The 17766-nt window shown below is 50.4% G+C and overlaps 1 protein-coding gene across 7 annotated transcripts in view; it reads right to left on the bottom strand.

The window, feature by feature from the left end:
• Positions 1 to 16783, bottom strand: part of Ppp2r5c (protein phosphatase 2, regulatory subunit B', gamma) — a 136645-nt gene extending 119862 nt beyond the window's left edge. For 3 of the 7 annotated variants that reach the window (NM_001415126.1, NM_001415125.1, NM_001415127.1), the window contains exons 1-2: positions 16532 to 16696; positions 15881 to 15946 (exon numbers count right to left, since the gene is read on the bottom strand). In NM_001415126.1, coding sequence (NP_001402055.1) covers positions 15881 to 15946; positions 16532 to 16558 — 93 coding nt within the window. In that variant the 5' untranslated portion in view covers positions 16559 to 16696. Of the gene's footprint in view, positions 1 to 15880; positions 15947 to 16531 lie in introns of all 7 variants that reach the window. The other 4 variants (XM_039112971.2, XM_008764962.4, XM_063262527.1 and 1 more) reach the window with 3 other exon arrangements.
• Positions 16784 to 17766: the final 983 nt, after the last annotated feature.

Genomic DNA, 17766 nt, shown 5'->3' with positions numbered 1-17766 from the left:
TCCAGGGGATCCGATGCCTTTGGCCTCCAAGAGTACCTACACTCTCGCACGCACAGCACATGTACACACATGTGCACACACACACCCACACACACAATTTAAAATGATAAAACTTAAAAGCCCTGGGATTTACTGCATGGACTCAAGGACAGTCCCACAGTGTTCCTGGCTCCCATGCCTGCACTGCAGACTGCTCCGACCTCCACCTCCCACAGTCTACACTGTCCAATCCAGGACCTCACAGACAAGGACCTTGAAGAACCACAGTAGGAAGACAACCGGAAGCAGCTTCGAGGCTGCTTCATGCCCAGCGAGGAAACAAACTGCATCTTACGGAACCAAGATAAGACTGGGATGCTCTGGTTAGCCCACAACACAGAATTCAATCACACCCAGAGGCTGGCCGGCCTCCCTGCTGGGAAACAAGCCCAGATAAGGTTTCCATGTCTAGGAACCTCTGTTGACACCAAGCCATCAGCTCCCCTCCATTGAACGCTGCTGAGCTTGCCTGCCTTTCCAGAGCCTTTACCCACCAGGAGACAGAAAACTTCCAGAGAGATAATCTGGCCACTGCTCTGTTGTTTACTCAGTGACACAGCTTCTTCTAGTTTCATGGTGGTTATGTTCTGCTTCCAGGCCTGGCCCACCACCATGTCTCCTCCTGCAACTCCTCCAGGTCCTCACCTGACACGCTGTTTACTCCCCATGGCACCTCCACGGCCTGCCTTCCCATGTCACGGCATAATATGCCTGAGCACTCTTGGCCCAGAATGCTACAATTTTACACTCTGTCAATGCTAAGGGCCCATCTTTCTCCCTGGAGGACAAGGCCTACACAGCACTCTTGTCGGTTTTGTGAGGGTCTCAGGTTTTGTGAGTGGCCAGCCAGGAAGAGCTTTTCTGAAGAAAGGTGCTCACCTCCATTCTGCACCCCCTGCCGTGGCCTTGGCATGGCTGCGGGTCATTCACCCGGAGAGGGACAGGTAGACATGAGACTAGAAAGGCACAGGGACCTGCCAAGGCAGTGTGACCTCCCAGCCTGGATGAGAAGCGGACCTGACATGGACGAGAGCTCCAAATGAGGTGAAGCCTGAAGTCATGTGGTGTAGCAGTGACGGGGCAGGCCTCTCTCTCTTTCTAAAAGACACTCTGGCTCTGTGGGCTCCAGCCCTGAGAAGGCTCTGGCTTCAACTACAAAGAAGAAATTCAGAGACTAGCTTGGGCGGAAAGCAGCAGCTAAGTGTGGAAAACAGTGTCAGACTATTGGCAAAACCACTAGGACTGGAGAATGAGGCAGGTGTGTGGGGTTGGGGGTGGAGAAGGGACCAAGGGACAGAGAAAGCCTCCCTTCTGGCTGAAGGAGACAGGTGAAGAGTGGCAATTGGCCTGTAAGGTAAAGCAGGAAGTTCAATGTCACTGCACTATCTGAGGGCCTATGCGATGATCCCATTACACTAGGGAAGAAGAGGCCAAAGTTCCCTCCCAGCTTCTTCTAGAATGTATTCTAATTTCTTTTCTTAAGAATAAGACTCGGGGGTGCTGGAGAGGTGGCTTAGTGGTTGAGAGCACAGAGTACTCTTCCAGAGGTCCTGAGTTCAATTCCCAGCAACCACATGGTGGCTCACAACCATCTGCAATGGGGTGTGATGGCCTCTTCTGTCCCGCAGGCATACATGCAAATAAAATATTCATATACATAAGTAAATAATTTCAAAGAGTGACACAGCAGCTAATTCTTTGTCTTATCTTTTTGCTCCTATCCTGTCTATTGCCTATCCATCCTACCCTGCCCATGTTACCTTCCTGTGTCCTAAGCCAGACACACACTAGACCCCCAGGAAGTGCACTGGGACTGCTCATGCGACACCGGAAGTCAACAGTGCCTAAGTGAGTTGCCCACGCCACGGGAATGACCACCTGGCTGATGAAGACAAACAGGCAAGGAGGGAGCAGCGGCTCCAACAAGGGGGCTGAGCACAGTGGCGAGGGGAGTGTGGCCTCATAGAAGGTGTCTTCCAGGACAGATGGACAGCTGCAATGCCCTCGCCTGCAGGACAGCAGTCGCGGCTGGGTGAGGCTGGTCTTGAGCAGCATGGGAGAAGTGAGCAGAGCTCAGATGGAGCGGGGACCGTGAGCAGCTGCAGCAGTCATCATCTGGCTGGACGGAGAGGAAGGGAAAGGGCAGCTGCGTCCAGGATGGAAAGGCTGACTGTGCCTGGTGCTGGTGGGACAGGGCCCACAGGGAGGAAGCCACAGCCGAGAGAATAGCTGAGCGGAACCTAGACCTGGTGCTGAGGAAGAGGGAGAGGGCGGGTTAAGGCGCGGATGCCAACCATGTGGGTAAACAGTATGAGATCTGCCAAGAGCCACTTGGAAATGGAGAAGCAGCAAGAACCAAGGTCTAAGGAGATGGGGGAGGCCAAAAGGTCACCACACGAAAGGCAAAAGCAAGGAGCCCTGAGAAATAAGTGACTCTAGACAAGTATTACACCTTAACGGCCAAGCCACCTCGCTCACAGTCATTCCTGGAACAAGTGCTGCCCACACAGAATCTCCCTGCAGCCTCCAGCCGGATAGCCCATTCCTCTCCTTCAAGTTCTCTAACAGTTCCTGTGTGGTCACTGAGAATAACACAGCTGGGGCCCTTCCCGCTGGGGCCCATAAGTGAAAGGTTCAGATGCGGGGAACGTCCGTCCAGCAGCACTAGTGGAGCCAAGCTTCAGCCGCACCCGGTCAGATGCCCCACTTCTGGGTGATATCAACCTGCCTGGATCCTCCATCCTTGCAGTCTACATTGAGCAACTCTGCCTTCCAGCATCTTCCAAAACTACCCCTTTCTACAGCTGTGTGGAAGACTGTACAAGCTGCTGTCACCCAAGCGCCAGAGACAAGCAATTAGCACTTGACACATAGTTGAAGAAGTGCTTTTTGCCTCCCCAAAAGGGCCAGCCTGAAGCCGGTCAAATTTCCAGTCTAACCACAATGCCCTTAAGAGACAAACTAGAAAGGGAATCAGTTAACCAGCAACAGGGCAGCAATCAGCAGAGCAGACTGCAGGAGTCGGGTTTGGCCGCAGAGGGTGTGGCCGCAGAGGGTTGCCCCAGCAGCAGGCAGGAAAGCTTTGTGGTTGGGGCTATGCTGTGCACTGTAGGAACTTTACAGCATCCTGGCTTCACCCACCTCAAACAAGCAATCCTATCTTGGATTGAGACAAGAATGTCACCAGCATTACTGAATGTCCCCTGAGTGGGGTAGCAGGGTAAAATCACCTTCGATTCAGAATCACATCTTTCAAAAAACATGTGACTAATTTGATTTAACTAACAGCTAAACTGTAAGGGAGAAACAAGAAAGGAGCTCACGGGAGGAGAAAGGGGGATGCAGTAAGAACCAAGAGCAGCCAGGGGCTTAGCATCCCCTGCACTGAAGCTGGCAACCGGGGTGGCTGTCTCCTGCTGACTCTCAGGGCCACACCCGCCTCCTGGGTCTGCTTAAGAGTCTCCAGCCATAGGAACCACGCAGGAACTGGCAAATAGGATTACAGATAAAGTTTCTACACAGTGAAGGAATCAGTCAACACAGGGAAGAGATACCCCATAAAAAGAGAGAAGGGGGGTTGGGGATTTAGCTCAGTGGTAGAGCGCTTGCCTAGCAAGCGCAAGGCCCTGGGTTCAGTCCCCAGCTCCGAAAAAAAGAAAAGAAAAAAAAAAAAAAAGAGAGAGGGGGACAGGTCTGCCAGGTGGTCAGCTGATGGAAGGTTACTATCCAGAATACATGGGGAATATGAAATCAAAGGCAGATGATCTGATTAGGAATGGCCAGGTGATCTCAACAGACTCACCTTAAAACACAAATGGCCGACAAATATGTGAAAATACCTGGCGTTATTAATAATCAAAGAAATGTTGATTAAAAGTACAAGCTGCTGCTTCACCTCAGAACTGTGAACACATACACGCATATATACACATACAAATAAACATGTAAATGTACAAAAGTAAACACATGTATGCAGACACACATCAAAGCTAGTGAAGATGTGGAGGAAAAGAAATCTGCACGCTGCTGGTTGAGATGTAAGTTAGCACTATTATGTAGAACAGAATTGTGGTTCCTCACTACACTAAAAATAGCTCTACCATATGATTCAGCTATCTCACTTCTGGTTCTGTATCCAAAGGAAGTCAAACCAGCACAGCCCAGGTGCCCGCACGCTCAGGTTTCCTGCAGCGCCATCGATAACCCAGGATCTGCCCGGGTGCTCAGCAACAGACGCACCCTGGAATATTATTCAGCCGTAAATAAATAAAATACCACCATTTATGACAACAAGGAGGGAGCTGGGGGGACACCAGAGAAGCCTGCACACTCTGTGTCGTGTGTGGCCTGAGTGGAGGAGACTGCTCACCAGAGGAGAGGAAGCAGGATGCTGTCTCTGCAGTCACTGTGTGCACATACCGTGAGCAAGGGTCTGAACCCTGTTAACACATTCTGTTTACGTGTGCAAACGCGTGTTAGTGCAAAGGGCTCTTATTCCAAAACACACACTTGGCTCTGACTGGCGTCAGAGCGATCTGAGAAGGGGAAGGAGGGGGCGCCACGTGAAAAGACTGGCAGTACTCTGGTGATGTTAAAGTCAGGCGACAGGACACAGACATCAAAACTTCCCCTTCAGTCCTACGCATAAGAACGTAATTCCTAACAGAAGATTCAGATGTCTGTCTGCTTTAATCCCGGTACCTCAAGACGAGACTAGAGTGTAAGACTCCTCTTTCCCCTCTGCATCCTGCGACCAAATCAGGCACACCAGGCCACTCTTAGATTCTCAACTGTCCCCTGAACGGGGTGCTACGTCAGTGCCTGCTCCCTGTATGTGAAATGCCTTGTCTCCCATTCCCACTTCCACCCCTAACCAAAGCTTCTCAAACACCAGACCTTGGATACTGGCTCAGGACTGCGCCGGTCATCTTCTCCCCCTCCTCACTCCCACAGCCAGGATGCCACGCCCTTCGCACTCTTAGGTTCGTCCCTTCGCCAATCAGCTATCTGCAGAGATGCTGAACTTCTGAGTGCCTTCCTCCACTCTACCACAAACTCTCGCTGCACAACTCCCATGCCCACCTCCATGAAACTACTTGTATGCACACACCGCACACGCCTGCACACACGCTCACTGTGTTCCAGCAATGCCAAGCAGTTTGCTTCCCTGACCCAAGCTATTTTTGCACGTCTGTTAACATCTTTTAAGACACAATTTTAATCAAATAGTGTGATCTGACCGACATCCTGGTAAGTCAGACAAAACTAATGAGCAAGACTACCCCGCAACAAATACAGGCAGACGATGGACAGGGTTAAGGAGACACATGGGAAAGTAAGAGGGTGAGTCCTCAGCCCTGAGCACAGTAAAAACTAATTCAAAATGGATCAAAGACCAAAGTACAACAAGAAAAACCATAAAACTCTTAGAACCGCAGAGAGACATTTCATTGCCTTGGATTCGACAGCGAGATGCTAACTATGATGAAAACCTCAACAAAACCAGATAAATTGGATTTCATTAAAAATGTTTTTGTACATAAAAAGCATTATGAAAAAGTAAAAGGCAATGATAAAGACAAAATATTTGTTAATTACATATCTGAGGACAGTCTACTAGTAGCCAAAAACTTTTCCTGGTAACTCAAGAGGAAGGCTACCCTCAAATGGCAACAGGCACCAGAAAGGTTCTCCACCTCAGCAGCCACCAGCGTCAGCACAGGCGCGGGGGGGGGGGGGGGGGGAGAGCGAGCGAGAGAGTGTGTGCTCGTGTTGGGGGTGGGGTGGAGCTGGAACTCCTCAGTAAGTGAACTGCACCACCGCCATGTGATCCAGCAATCTCACCCCTGGAAGATATCCACAAGGACTCAAACGGGCACAGCTCTGCCTACAACAGCCAGAAGGTGGAAGCCAGCTGGGCGCACTCAGCAGATACAGTCACTTGTGTTACAGCTTTAGGATGAAGTGGGATTCAGGTGGAGAGGACGGCATGGGTATGAAGCCAGGGTGGACCCACCAAGTGCAGGCTAGTGGCGGCCAGGCTTTGGGGAGGGTAACAAACAGGTGGCTGTGAGCTTCCTGGAGCTCCAGCTGGGGGGAACATTCTGGAAGGAGGTGGCAGTGAACGAAGCTTCTCTGCCCTCTAGCATCCTTGCCCCTTCTGGGTCTGCTGCTACAAACATCCATGGTTTGGGGAGCCCCAGCACAGCCTATCGCTGACATAAGCTAGACAGTGAGAAGCAGCAGGGGCTTCTGCAGATCAGGAGCTCACTCATGAGCTGAAAGTGAGACAAGTCTTAGAGTTGACCGTTGTCTAGAAGTGTGTGCTGTTTGCTGCCTGGCTTGGGGAAGTTCTCAGACTCGGTTCTTCCCTTTGGTCACTGCCCTGGATTGGAGACCATGGCAGGTGTGCCTTGGTCCAATCGCTCAGCCACACCAGAGACCCCAAGGAGTTCCCTTGGCCTTCTTGCATTTGACATACTAGTCTCTAACACAGCGCTGCCTATCAAATTCAAATCAAGGCTTTCCCGAGAGTTCTGAGTGCAAACTGTGGCCCCACTACCTGCATCTCCGGAGAACCTTGGGCAGCTTCAGGATGATCTAAGATACCCTGAGGCCCAGAGCAGCTATCTTTCTGACCTTTTCAGGGCCCAAGCACTTGGATTCTGGATCCTTTGAGGGGGCAGTTCTTGAGAGGAGGGAAAGTAGAACTATCAGTCGCCATGAGGAGCAGGGGCAATGATTCACCCAGGCAGGCCCATGTTGACTTGTATTATTACCACAGCGGGTATGGGGCCAATGGTCACTCTTCCCAACAGCTACTAGGCATGGTGGCACAGGCTTCTGCAGAGGAACAATATAGATATCAAGGAAGGGTGTACAGTTTCTAACAGGCGAGGTCTCATCCAAAGTCCAGCTGTCACTTCTCTTCCCATAACCCCCTGTGCAGCAGGCAGCGTTCCCCTCCTCCATGTGGAGTGAAAAAATTCTGGGCAAAGAGACATGGCTGCTTGTTAGTCTCTGTACTTTAGAAGTATTCATTCAACCCGAAAAATAAGCAACTGGCTTGGTGACAAAGCCTCGCTCCTAAGCGTCTGACCATATAAGGGATTACGACATGGAACAAACAGCACTTTTCCTTCATTCAAACTCTGAAGCTCTGAAGATTCACGACTGTGCATAAGAGGCCTCTTGTGCCATAGAGCAGGGCCAAGCCATTGAGATCACCAGGGTTTCACGATGGTGACCAGACTCAAACATGAAGGACGCTCCTTGTCGTGAGCTGACCAGGGTTGGTTTCAGATGGGAGTCCAGGGCTGCTGACATAACCAACCACTCACAACTTTCTCTGAGTGGCCAGTCGCATGGACCCACCCTAGACCAGGGACAGCAAGCCCTATCCCAGGGCCACGCGACCCTGCCTCCACCTCCTCTGTGAGAGGCAGTTTTGTTAGAAGGCAGCACCCGTTTATGCACCATTGTCTAAGGCTTCTCTCTCCTACAATAGCACAGTAGGTGGCTGTGACAAACTATACAAATATTTTAGTCCCATAAAGCCTAGGACAGTTATATCTAGCCCTTCGCAGAAAATTTAATTTTCTAGGCCACCACTTCCTGCTGAGAGGTAGAAACAGAGAGGAAGGAGAGTTTTCTGATCAGTGTTGACCACAGATTTGAGCAAACCAGTCAGGTTCCCAGTGGTAGGAAAGGAATTACAGAGCTGTGACCTCCAGTACACTAAGGGTCATGTGTCATAGGTGTCTCTGGGCCATGTGTTATGGTTCTCCACAGACGCATCTTCAACCAGGAAGCTAAGAGGAAGGGATGAGACCTGGCTCCAGGGACCCACAGAGGTGGGGATCTGGAATCTGTCACACCCCGTGCTATGCATGGTCACCTTCTCCCCCTCTGCAAACCCACCCACCAGTCATCTGCCCTCACTTTCCTGCTCCAAATGCCCCGACAGCTGCCCCCCCACCCCTGGATGAGGGTCCCATCTCAATGTCAAATCCTTGGCAAGACTGTACCTGACCACCTAAAGCAAACTGAGTGTGTAGCGAGAAGGATGCATTTCCGTACTGTTTTAATAAAAAGAGAAACTTTTTCCAGTGCTGACGGTTAAACCCAGGATCTAATGCACAGCAGGCATACAAGCACTCTGTACTAACACCCCAGCCTTCATATTATAAACGCGGATGCTTTGACCTGTAAAAATGTAGACATACATGACACCGTCTGTAAGAATGACTGTGACGGGGTTGGGGATTTAGCTCAGTGGTAGAGCGCTTGCCTAGGAAGCTCAAGGCCCTGGGTTCGGTCCCCAGCTCCGAAAAAAAGAACCAAAAAAAAAAAAAAAGAATGACTGTGACGCCGTGTGCCTTCTCTTGGCTCTCTCAAGGTCTCTCCCCTAAGAAAATGGAGTCTTCCTCATGTACTGTCAGTGACCAAGAGGTGAATGTAGCCCCTTCCCACCTCACCAAGGTGCTCTCTCTTGTGTTTTCTCTTCTCTTGCCCATTTGTCTCCTCTTTCTGTTTAAATTTTTCATCTGAAACTTGATGATTTGTATTATTAAAGAGAACGAATGAAGCTAAATTACAATACTCACTACATTCACTCATGTTGGAAGTGGTTGTGTAAAATACTGTCTGGTTGTGTGTCAGTTCTCCCTCATGGGACTCTCTCAGACACTATACATATTCTACTTTGGTGGTTACCAGCCACATGGGGCCACTGTGCACTTGAAATGTGGCTAACCCAAGGACCTGACTTTAAGTGTCATTGTTATTACGTTAGATGGAAATGAAATCACTCGCTTGATGTGGCCAACTTCTGAGCTCCTCCCTGGACAAAACTAACATCTGTTGCCACAGCAATGCCTGTAGGCCATACAGTGTGGGAAACTCATCTATCAATGTCACGTTTCTCAACAAAAAGATAAAGGACAGCTCTGTGCATCCAGGGAAGGCATTTAGCTCCTCCCTGGAGTTTAAACTCCAGGCTTGTTCTCTGACTCCCCCAGGTGGGGAAACAGAATGCTGTGGCCTGGGAAGCAGCACTTCTCAGGAGAGGCTGCTCTTGAACCTGCTAAGAACTGCTCCTAGCCGAGAAAGTAAGGATAGTTCAGCCTGGCCCAGGGTGCCCTCGCCTTCTGGGAAACACTAGGCTCTTCTCATCATGAAAGTTTCAGGGGAGGTGTCTTGTGCTCAAGAAGACACCCTGTGACCCACGCCAGTGACTGGGCAGTTAGCTGGCGACCAGTTAGCTCCTTTACAAGGGCGGGGAAACTTCTGCACTGTCCTGTGGTTGACCACAAGCCTGTGCTTCCTCTGCGGCTACCTGTGCCTCCATGTTTAGGCTACTTCTCCCATCTCTTCCCCTACCTGTCTCACAGACCTGGTCCTGTCTGCTTAGGAGTCCTTACCCAAAGCAGTAGCTGGCTCTTGCTAAGAGATGGGCCCTACCTAGGCCCCTCCATTCAACACCAACTAAGGGGAATCGGCAAGAAACTCCCAAGCTCGCAGACTGTCCACAGGCAGCAGGAACATCCGCCACACCTCAGAGCCAGTGCTTATGTTCTAAACAGGTCAGGACTGCATCAGTCTTTTTATCCCCACAATCCTCAGCACCATGCTCACTCACACAGGGCCAAAGATGGCCAGGCCAGAACCCATCCATTTGTCTGTCTGTCTGTCCGTCCGTCTGTTTGTCCAACCACTTATCATCTCTCTGTTTATCACCTATGACTACCTTGCAAAATACAGTAAAAACATATCCTCCCAAGAAGCAGTCCCCAAATGAATGTAATTAGGAACAAAAACCACATTTTGGTGGAAAAATTCCACTCTGAAATGCTTTAAATAAAAACAGACTTGATAGATACATTTACTATTGACCTTTTTAAGTAAAATCTATAATTACTCTTTTTTCAACTAAAAAACTTCTATTACTTAGAACGTTCATGAAACAGCAGAAGAAGTCCTATGTCCCAGGTGTGGCACGTGCCTATCATCTCGACATTTGAGAAGCCCATGTAAGAGGGTAGCCTGGGCTACAAGGTAAGACTCTGTCTCAGACATAAACAAAAAGGAAAGTCCTAACCGCCACATCATCTGAGCTAGTATGACATCATTTACTTAAAAATCAATAATATTGAATGAAAGCTCTGCGGTGAAATTCCTTTCGGGATCCCAAACAGTAAAACAAATAATAATCAAAGGTTATTCATAACTTACACTAGCAGAAGGGTAAGCACTCTGACCTGAAGCCCTCTCCTTCTTCCGGCACTATTTATTAAGTGCGGAGGACTGGCCTCGAGGCCTCTGCACTCCCTAGGTACACACTCCACAACTGGGCAAAATTCCCAACCTTGTAAGCACTTTTTAAAATCCATCGAGCAAGTATTTCTCCATAGATAGCAGGGCCTAACACACACGGAGAGCACAAAGACGGATCATGGATCTTGTTAACTAGCTGGTCTCAAAGGACTCACCTAGTAAGGCGAGCAAGTCACAGGACTCAAAGCAGTGTGTCACAGACAAGGGAGAACAAATTATTACTAAGAAAAGAAAAGAAGAGGAATACAGTTTAAGGAAGGAAAAGCTTCCCCTGAGCTGGACAGACGGCCTTATTCCCAGCGCTCACACGGCAGCTCACGACCTCCTGGAATTCCAGCTCTGGCCACCCTCTTCTGGCCTCTGTGGGCACCAGGCACACACAGTACACACAAATACTCATGCACATAAATAAAATTAAATCATTAAGAAGTAATCAAACCTGTTGTTAAATTTCAACAGATTAACTTGAGTTGGCGCAAAGAAAACTTGAAGGCCTCCATCACTGTTTTTGAAAGACAGGAATGGTATTCTTTCTTAGAATTGTCTTATATTCTTGTGTGCATGTGTGCCAGAGGCCAACTTTTAGGAGTCGATTCTTTTCTACCACATGGGTCCCAGGGACTGAACTTGCGTTCTGAGGATTGGCGGCAGTCCTCAGAAGGGTATTCTCAGATAGCTGCCCTTAAAGCATGACTGGAGCTGCTACGAGGGATCCAGGAAGCCAAACTGTTTTCACAGTGTCTTAAAAGGGGCTTAAGGAATTCCTTTAAGTCTTGCAGTGTGAAGATTTGAGTTATACATGTGCTATCAAGATGGGCTGACTGTAGAACCAAGCAGCTAAAGAAATCTGGAAAAACCTAAAGCAATTCTGTCTCTGTCTGTCTGTCTGTCTGTCTATCATCTATCTGTCTACCTACCTATCTGTGTAATGTATGTGAGTTCACTGTCGCTGTCTTCAGACACACCAGAAGAGGAAACTGGATCCCATTACAGATGGTTGTGAGCCACCATGTGGTTGCTGGGATTTGAACTCAGGACCTCTGGAAGAGCAGTCGGTGCTCTTAACCGCTGAACCATCTCTCCAGCCCCACTTAGCAATGCCCCTCTTTTCAGGGAATTTTTTAAAAATTTATTTTCACACAAATGCTATTTTTGTTAACATGTAATGAGTATTACTGCTATTATTAGCCGAACTGATGAATACTTAAAAATTTTCAGCTTTAATTTCTAATATGAAAGCTATGGGTAAGAGAGCTGTAACCACCTACATACAATCTGTTTGGGTTCTCGCCGCCTTTGAGGCGTGTAAAGGGCCCTTCCCTTTTGTCTGAGCCCTGCTGCTCAACATGGAAGCATACCCAGGGAGAGAGCGCCAGCCGCACTCTGGAGGCAATCTGCACACTCTGTAGAGCGTCTTTTCAGTGCAGGGCTCAGCAGGGGTGACCTGTCCTCTGGGGACATTCAGCAGTGCTCCTGGCATTTACTAGGTAAGGTCAAGGATAACACAGAGCCCCAGAAGAGCCTCTCACAAAGCGCCTGGCAAGATCTGGCCAGCATAGGCCCCAGCTCTCTCACCTATCAGCTTACATTTGGGTGAGTGGGAGTCAGAGGAAAAGCAGCTTACGGAAGACCCAGGTGCTTCTGAGGCCCAGAGGCGGCCAACCCAGGGCAGCCATTTCCCAACAACTCCGTGCTCTCCGTCTGAGGCTGCACCATCGCTCTATGCCCCTGAGCACTGGGCCTAAGGTCTTAGAAGAGCCAGCCAATGCATGGATAGAAGCTCTGACCCTCCCACAGGGGACGTCAGGTAAGTCACCATGTTGCTGTTTCCAAACCGCTCCCACAGTCTTCTTCCAGCTTAATCAAGAAAGGTGTCTGCTTCACAGGCCGTGAAGAGAAGGCTCCAAATTAATTTTGAAAGATATTTTCATAAAAATTTTACCTATGATCACATGTAATGGCTGTTATTAGATTAATAACTTCTATGAATTTTAGTTTAACTTACAGAAAAATATTATTTTGCCCGCCAACTTAACATAACCCCTGGCAAGCCTCAGCCATACTATGCCTTCCTCCGAGGCACCAGTGGGTAGTGGCAATGAAAGGCAAGGGGACGGAATCCTCATAAAGGTAAACAGTGTCAGCGTGAGAGACCAAGTCTGAGGGAGGACTGCTCCGGCTTCCTTCCAAGCTCCAAGCTCCGAATGTTACATAAGAGATGCTGAAAAGGCTTTCAAATAAAACTGAGCCCAGCATGTGAAACACACAGAAGGAAAACAAGACCTTTAATGTGCCCCAAAACAAATCACTTTATAAAAATCATCAACACCTTTAGAAACGTCCACTTTGGACAAAGTACACAGATTTTTTAAAACATGACGAGACAGGGTTGGGGATTTAGCTCAGTGGTAGAGAGCTTGCCTAGGAAGCACAAGGCCCTGGGTTCGGTCCCCAGCTCTGAAAAAAAGAACCAAAAAAAAACATGACGAGACAAGGCGGCAACGCCGTCCAATGGCCTGGCCCTGCAAAATACCTGCCTGGATCTCAGCGTAATTTAAGATTTTTAATATTCATAAAAATGTGCCTAGTCATGTTCCCCTGAATCTGAACCATAATTTGCTCTCTCTGTCCATCTCCACGTTTTCCAACTTCAGGTGGCCCGTGGGTCAGCTGTGGCCTATCAGTTAAAGACACACACACACTACAAAACAAACCTGCATCTGGCACTGGACAGAAGTATTTATATTCAGGACACACGGGAATGAGCAACAGGTCGGACTTTAACATACTCTACTTGACAGAGAAGAAAAGGAGAGAAATGTACGAACGTCACTGAAGAAATTTCTAGAACGAAGCAAGAACTGTCCAGCAGCAGTAACAACCTTTAACAGTAGCTGCAACTACACTACCAGATCTATGCTGCTGTCTATCTTACAGGGCAAAATGTCTTAGGAAAAGTCGGGCCCAATCTGTCCCAGGCAGTTAAAATGGCCACCCGACATCTTTACCTCACTAAGCTGTCTTAGAGATGAGGAAACCTGTTTCACGAGGCGAGTGAGCGCCTCACTCCTGGCAGGCAGGAATCCCCATTTGCTCCCAGCCTGGGATACCTTCCCGTGTCTCACACTGTCTTTCACTCCAGTACTTTTCCTTCCTATTTAAAAAAAAAAAAAAAAAAAAAAAAGCCCACATGCTAGCCAAAAAGTGTTCTTCGATGTAACCCGCTCAATGCCTTGTCTCTCGTGAGGCCAGCCAAAAATCCACTGTAGGGACTCTCCGTGTCCTGGACAGTGGCATGTTAAGTCAGTCACCGGCTAACCTCTGCGATTACTCCCCAAGCCTTTGGGCAGCTCATCCACGGCTGCACACCTGCCCTGTTCACCTCTTCAGGCTGTAAAGCTGGAGGGGGAAAACCGTCTAGGCTCTGAGCTGCCTTCACTGGGCATCGTGAACAACTGCTGCTTGTAAAGGGGAGGCCATGTTAGAAGGGCTCAAGGAGCAGCAGTGGGAATACCAAACCCATTTACACCATTCAGGTTAAAACATCCCAGAGTAATCGGAGGAGAGAAGCCTGTGCAGTAATGACTTAATTCACTGGCTGAGTCAATCACACTAAGTGGGTGGGACCAGCAGGGAAGAACAGAGCCAAAGGCTGAGGGGAGGAGCCGGTGATCAGAAAGTAAGAGTAACTCAGAGGTCAAGGTAGCTACAGCGCCTTCATCTGCACTCCCGGGAAATAATCTAAACAGTGATCTGCTAAGGGTCAAGCTTAGCGAGTCACGTCACCTCAGGCATCCTTCTGAGAAAGGGGTGAGGCGCCCAACATCTCAGTGTTTTTCAGTGCTCATTCTGAGCTCTGGGACTCCAGCTCTTAGACAGTAGCACTAGAAAAGATACAGAAAGACAACTGGGGCATCACACCGGGCACTGCAGGCCACACTCCGGAGCCCTACACAGCTGACAGTAAAATCCCCAAGACCTTGACAGACACAGCAGTGGTGTGGACATCTTTCTACTGGGATGGGTTTTCTGTTTTTGTTTTGGATTCAAACCTAACCTAATCATCTACCCTATCCTTACAGCAAGGTCCTTTGGCTAAACTAGGGAGAAATGAACATACATGTTGACATCCTCTGTGTCCTCCAACAGCAGCAGGACACCGGTATGTTTGAGCGAGGAAGCTTTGGGGCACAGTAAGAAGTTTTAGCCGTCCTAATGACAGGACAACAAGGCACACAGTGTATATCTACCACGCAAAGCAACTACGTGTGCTGTGAACATCGCTGAAGGGATGGCTGTGGAAGGCAGTCAGACACTAGCGTGCCACAGGAAAGACACCATGATCTGCAGTACAGAAAGGGCAGGTGAAGACCGACACAGACAATCCTATCTCCTGGTATTTCAGGAACCTTTTGGATTTCTGCTTTCGGCTCTAGGGAGGGCAACAGATTTGCTAGGATGAACCACCTGCTGCAGAGGAGGGAGGCTTAGAACACACCAAATGGGGGGAGGGAGGGACAACCTGAAGCTAAAATAACCCCTGCAGATTATTGACAGTTAGCTGTGTTTCTCCGGGCAGAATTTAACTCATTCTAATGTGGCTCTCAGGAAGAGGACGCCTAACATCCACAAATTAAAAATGTGGTGGGGTTGGGGATTTAGCTCAGTGGTAGAGCGCTTGCCTAGGAAGCGCAAGGCCCTGGGTTCGGTCCCCAGCTCCGGAAAAAAAAAGAACCATTAAAAAAAAAAAAAAAGTCTGTGGTAAGATCTCAAAGATCCAGCTCTGGAGAAGGGAGACTTGAGGAGCAGCTTCTAGGCCCCCTTACACTAAAACCTGGGCCTTGTGGCTTGGGCGCTCTAGTTCCAAGACAATGAGATACAAAACAAAGCTAAATAAATAAACAGGCTGCCCTGCAAATCCCCCAAAGGCACAACTCCATTAAGGATCACAAATTCCACCAAATGACCCAAGGACCCAAGGTGTTATTCCAGATATTCTTGAAATAAGCCAAAGTCAGGAAGCAAGAAAAGTCGAGAATTCACCAATGAGGATGGGAGAGCTGGAGGGAAAGGAAATAGAAGACTTTAAGTACCCGTATTCGAGCTATCACAACACATTCACACTTCTTAGTTGAAAAGGACCGGCCACCAGCAGAAGAGAGAAGCTTGCCCCAGGACACCAACCAGCTCAAGAGGCTGAGCGAAGCAAGGACTGTGGAAGAGTCATTGAGAAACAGAAAAGGAATGAGGGGGCGGACCCTAAAGCTAGAGACTCCGTATGAGACCAGTTCACTGGGAGGGCCTGAGCTCCGTTAGAAGCCACGAGAAACTGTTTTTAAAATGTCAGCACACTTTAATGAAAGTGGATAAAGATAACTAACTCATATGAGAAGAAAGACTTCAGAAAGTCTTACACACTTTAGGAGACTTTGGTTTTTATTACCCTCTCTGTTAGACCCTAGATTAAAATCTGCTCCAGAAAAACAGAGAGTATTACAGTGGTTACCTCTGCTTCTGCTGTATCTTGTCCTTCTTTTGAACCTTTTCCACTTTTCACCGGTTTTGGTGGTTCCTGGAAATCATCACAAAAAAAGCAAAACAAAAAAACAAAAACAAACAACAACAACAACAACAAAAATCCAATTAGCGTTCTCAGTATTTGGACCGCTAAGCATCAGCTCAAATGCAGTTTCCAAACAGATACCTATCACCGAGAGCTTCTGATGGCTTTAATACGCCAGCAGCAAACTACATCATATTGAGTACCAGGAGCCTTCAAATTCCGTTTCTCTTCATGTCTGTGTTGGGGGTGGGGGCGAGGTGAAAACTCCAGGTAGGGACTGATAAACCCAGTGCTCTCCGCCCATCCCCTTCTCCCCTCCCACCCTTAAACCTCCAAGTGAGGGTTTCTGGGGCGAGTCCTGAACGCTCCAGCACCCCAGCCCCCGCCACGCAGAGCACTGCACGGAGCATCCGCCGCCACCCAGAGCGACCGCGGCACCTCAGCGCCACCTCAGAGCCTGGGCGGCCTCCCCAGCTCCATGCAATCCTGCCAGCGCCCTGGGCCCGCCCGCGAGCCTGGACGACCTGCCGTCTGCCCCTACCCGACGACGCGGGCATCCCCGACCCGGTCCCAGAGCCCCCCGCCCCGACTCACTTTCTCCTTCTTGTTTTTATTCGGCATGGCTGGTGCGGGCCGCCGCCGCCGCCGCCCCTGCCGCCGCCCGCCGCCACTGCCGCTGCAGCAGCAGAAGCGCCCCCGGCCCGGCCGTCGCGCCGCCCCGGCCGCCGCCGCCGCCGCTGCAGCCGCCGCCCGGGGACTGAGTCGCTCGTCCGCTCTCGCTTCCCCTTTTCCAGGCTCCCAGAGGCTGCGGCAGCCGCGGCGGCGGCGGCGGCGGCGGCAGCGGCGGCGGCGTCTCTCCGCCCCTCTCCCGGCAGGCCCCGCCCCCGCCCCAGGCCCCGCCCCGCGCCGGCCCCACGCTGCCCTCTCCCCGCCTCGCCGCCCTCAACGACGCCACGCCATTGGCCGATACGGCCCCACGTGCCCTAACGCTCCGCAGCGTCGCCCCGCCCACTGCGCGGCCCGTCCCCACCCCCTCGGTGCGGACCGTCTCGTGTGCGGCCGCGCTGCCCGGGTCTTAAAGGTTTTGGTGGAGCCACTAGGGAGCGAGCTATTGGGGGAGAGGGATGTGTGTGAGTACGACGGAGGTGATAAAGTCACGGCCGCTGAGCCGGGACGGGGAGGGAAACACGACAGTGAGGAGCGGAAATGCACATGTGAAATGTATGGCAACTATTCTGCAGCCGTCCAGGCACGAAAAGCTCTGTCCTGTAAGCCTGGTCGCGACGACGCTCGTGCAGAGCGGAGAAGACCCGGGACCGCGCGAGCGGCGGTTTCCTTGGGCCATAAGGCCCCGCCCACGAAGGCAATGCTGCTGGCTCCGGGGAGGGCTCCGCCCACCGCACGCCTCTGAGGCGGGACTCACTTAAGCCCCTCCCATCGAGTCCACGCCTCCCCTTCGTCCCCGCCCACGCGAGCAAAGGAACTCTTCCCCAGAGCAGGCTCCACCCACCGCTGTCTAAGTGTAGACTCCGCACAGTTCCCCTGGGGTCCTGCACGCCGAGATTTCTCACTTCAAGACCCACCCGCAAGGCAACCGGCTTTCCCAACGTAGGCAACGCCCATCTTACGTCTTGGGGATTGGATCCACCGAGGCCGAGCCCATCAGCTGCACCCTGGGAGACTCTACCTGCACGCCCCTCCCGTCGACTCGGCCTACCTGAGATACAGTCACATCAGTGGTGGCTTTTTCCCCACCGTGCCCATTACATCTGAGCAGCCCTGCGCTTTTGAGATTGTTATTCTCTACCAGTGGTCGTAAGCCTGTGAGA

This window comes from Rattus norvegicus, chromosome 6 (genome assembly GCF_036323735.1).
Source record: "Rattus norvegicus strain BN/NHsdMcwi chromosome 6, GRCr8, whole genome shotgun sequence".
In the NCBI taxonomy this organism is placed as follows: domain Eukaryota; kingdom Metazoa; phylum Chordata; class Mammalia; order Rodentia; family Muridae; genus Rattus; species Rattus norvegicus.
This window is presented reverse-complemented; position numbering and strand designations above follow the sequence as displayed.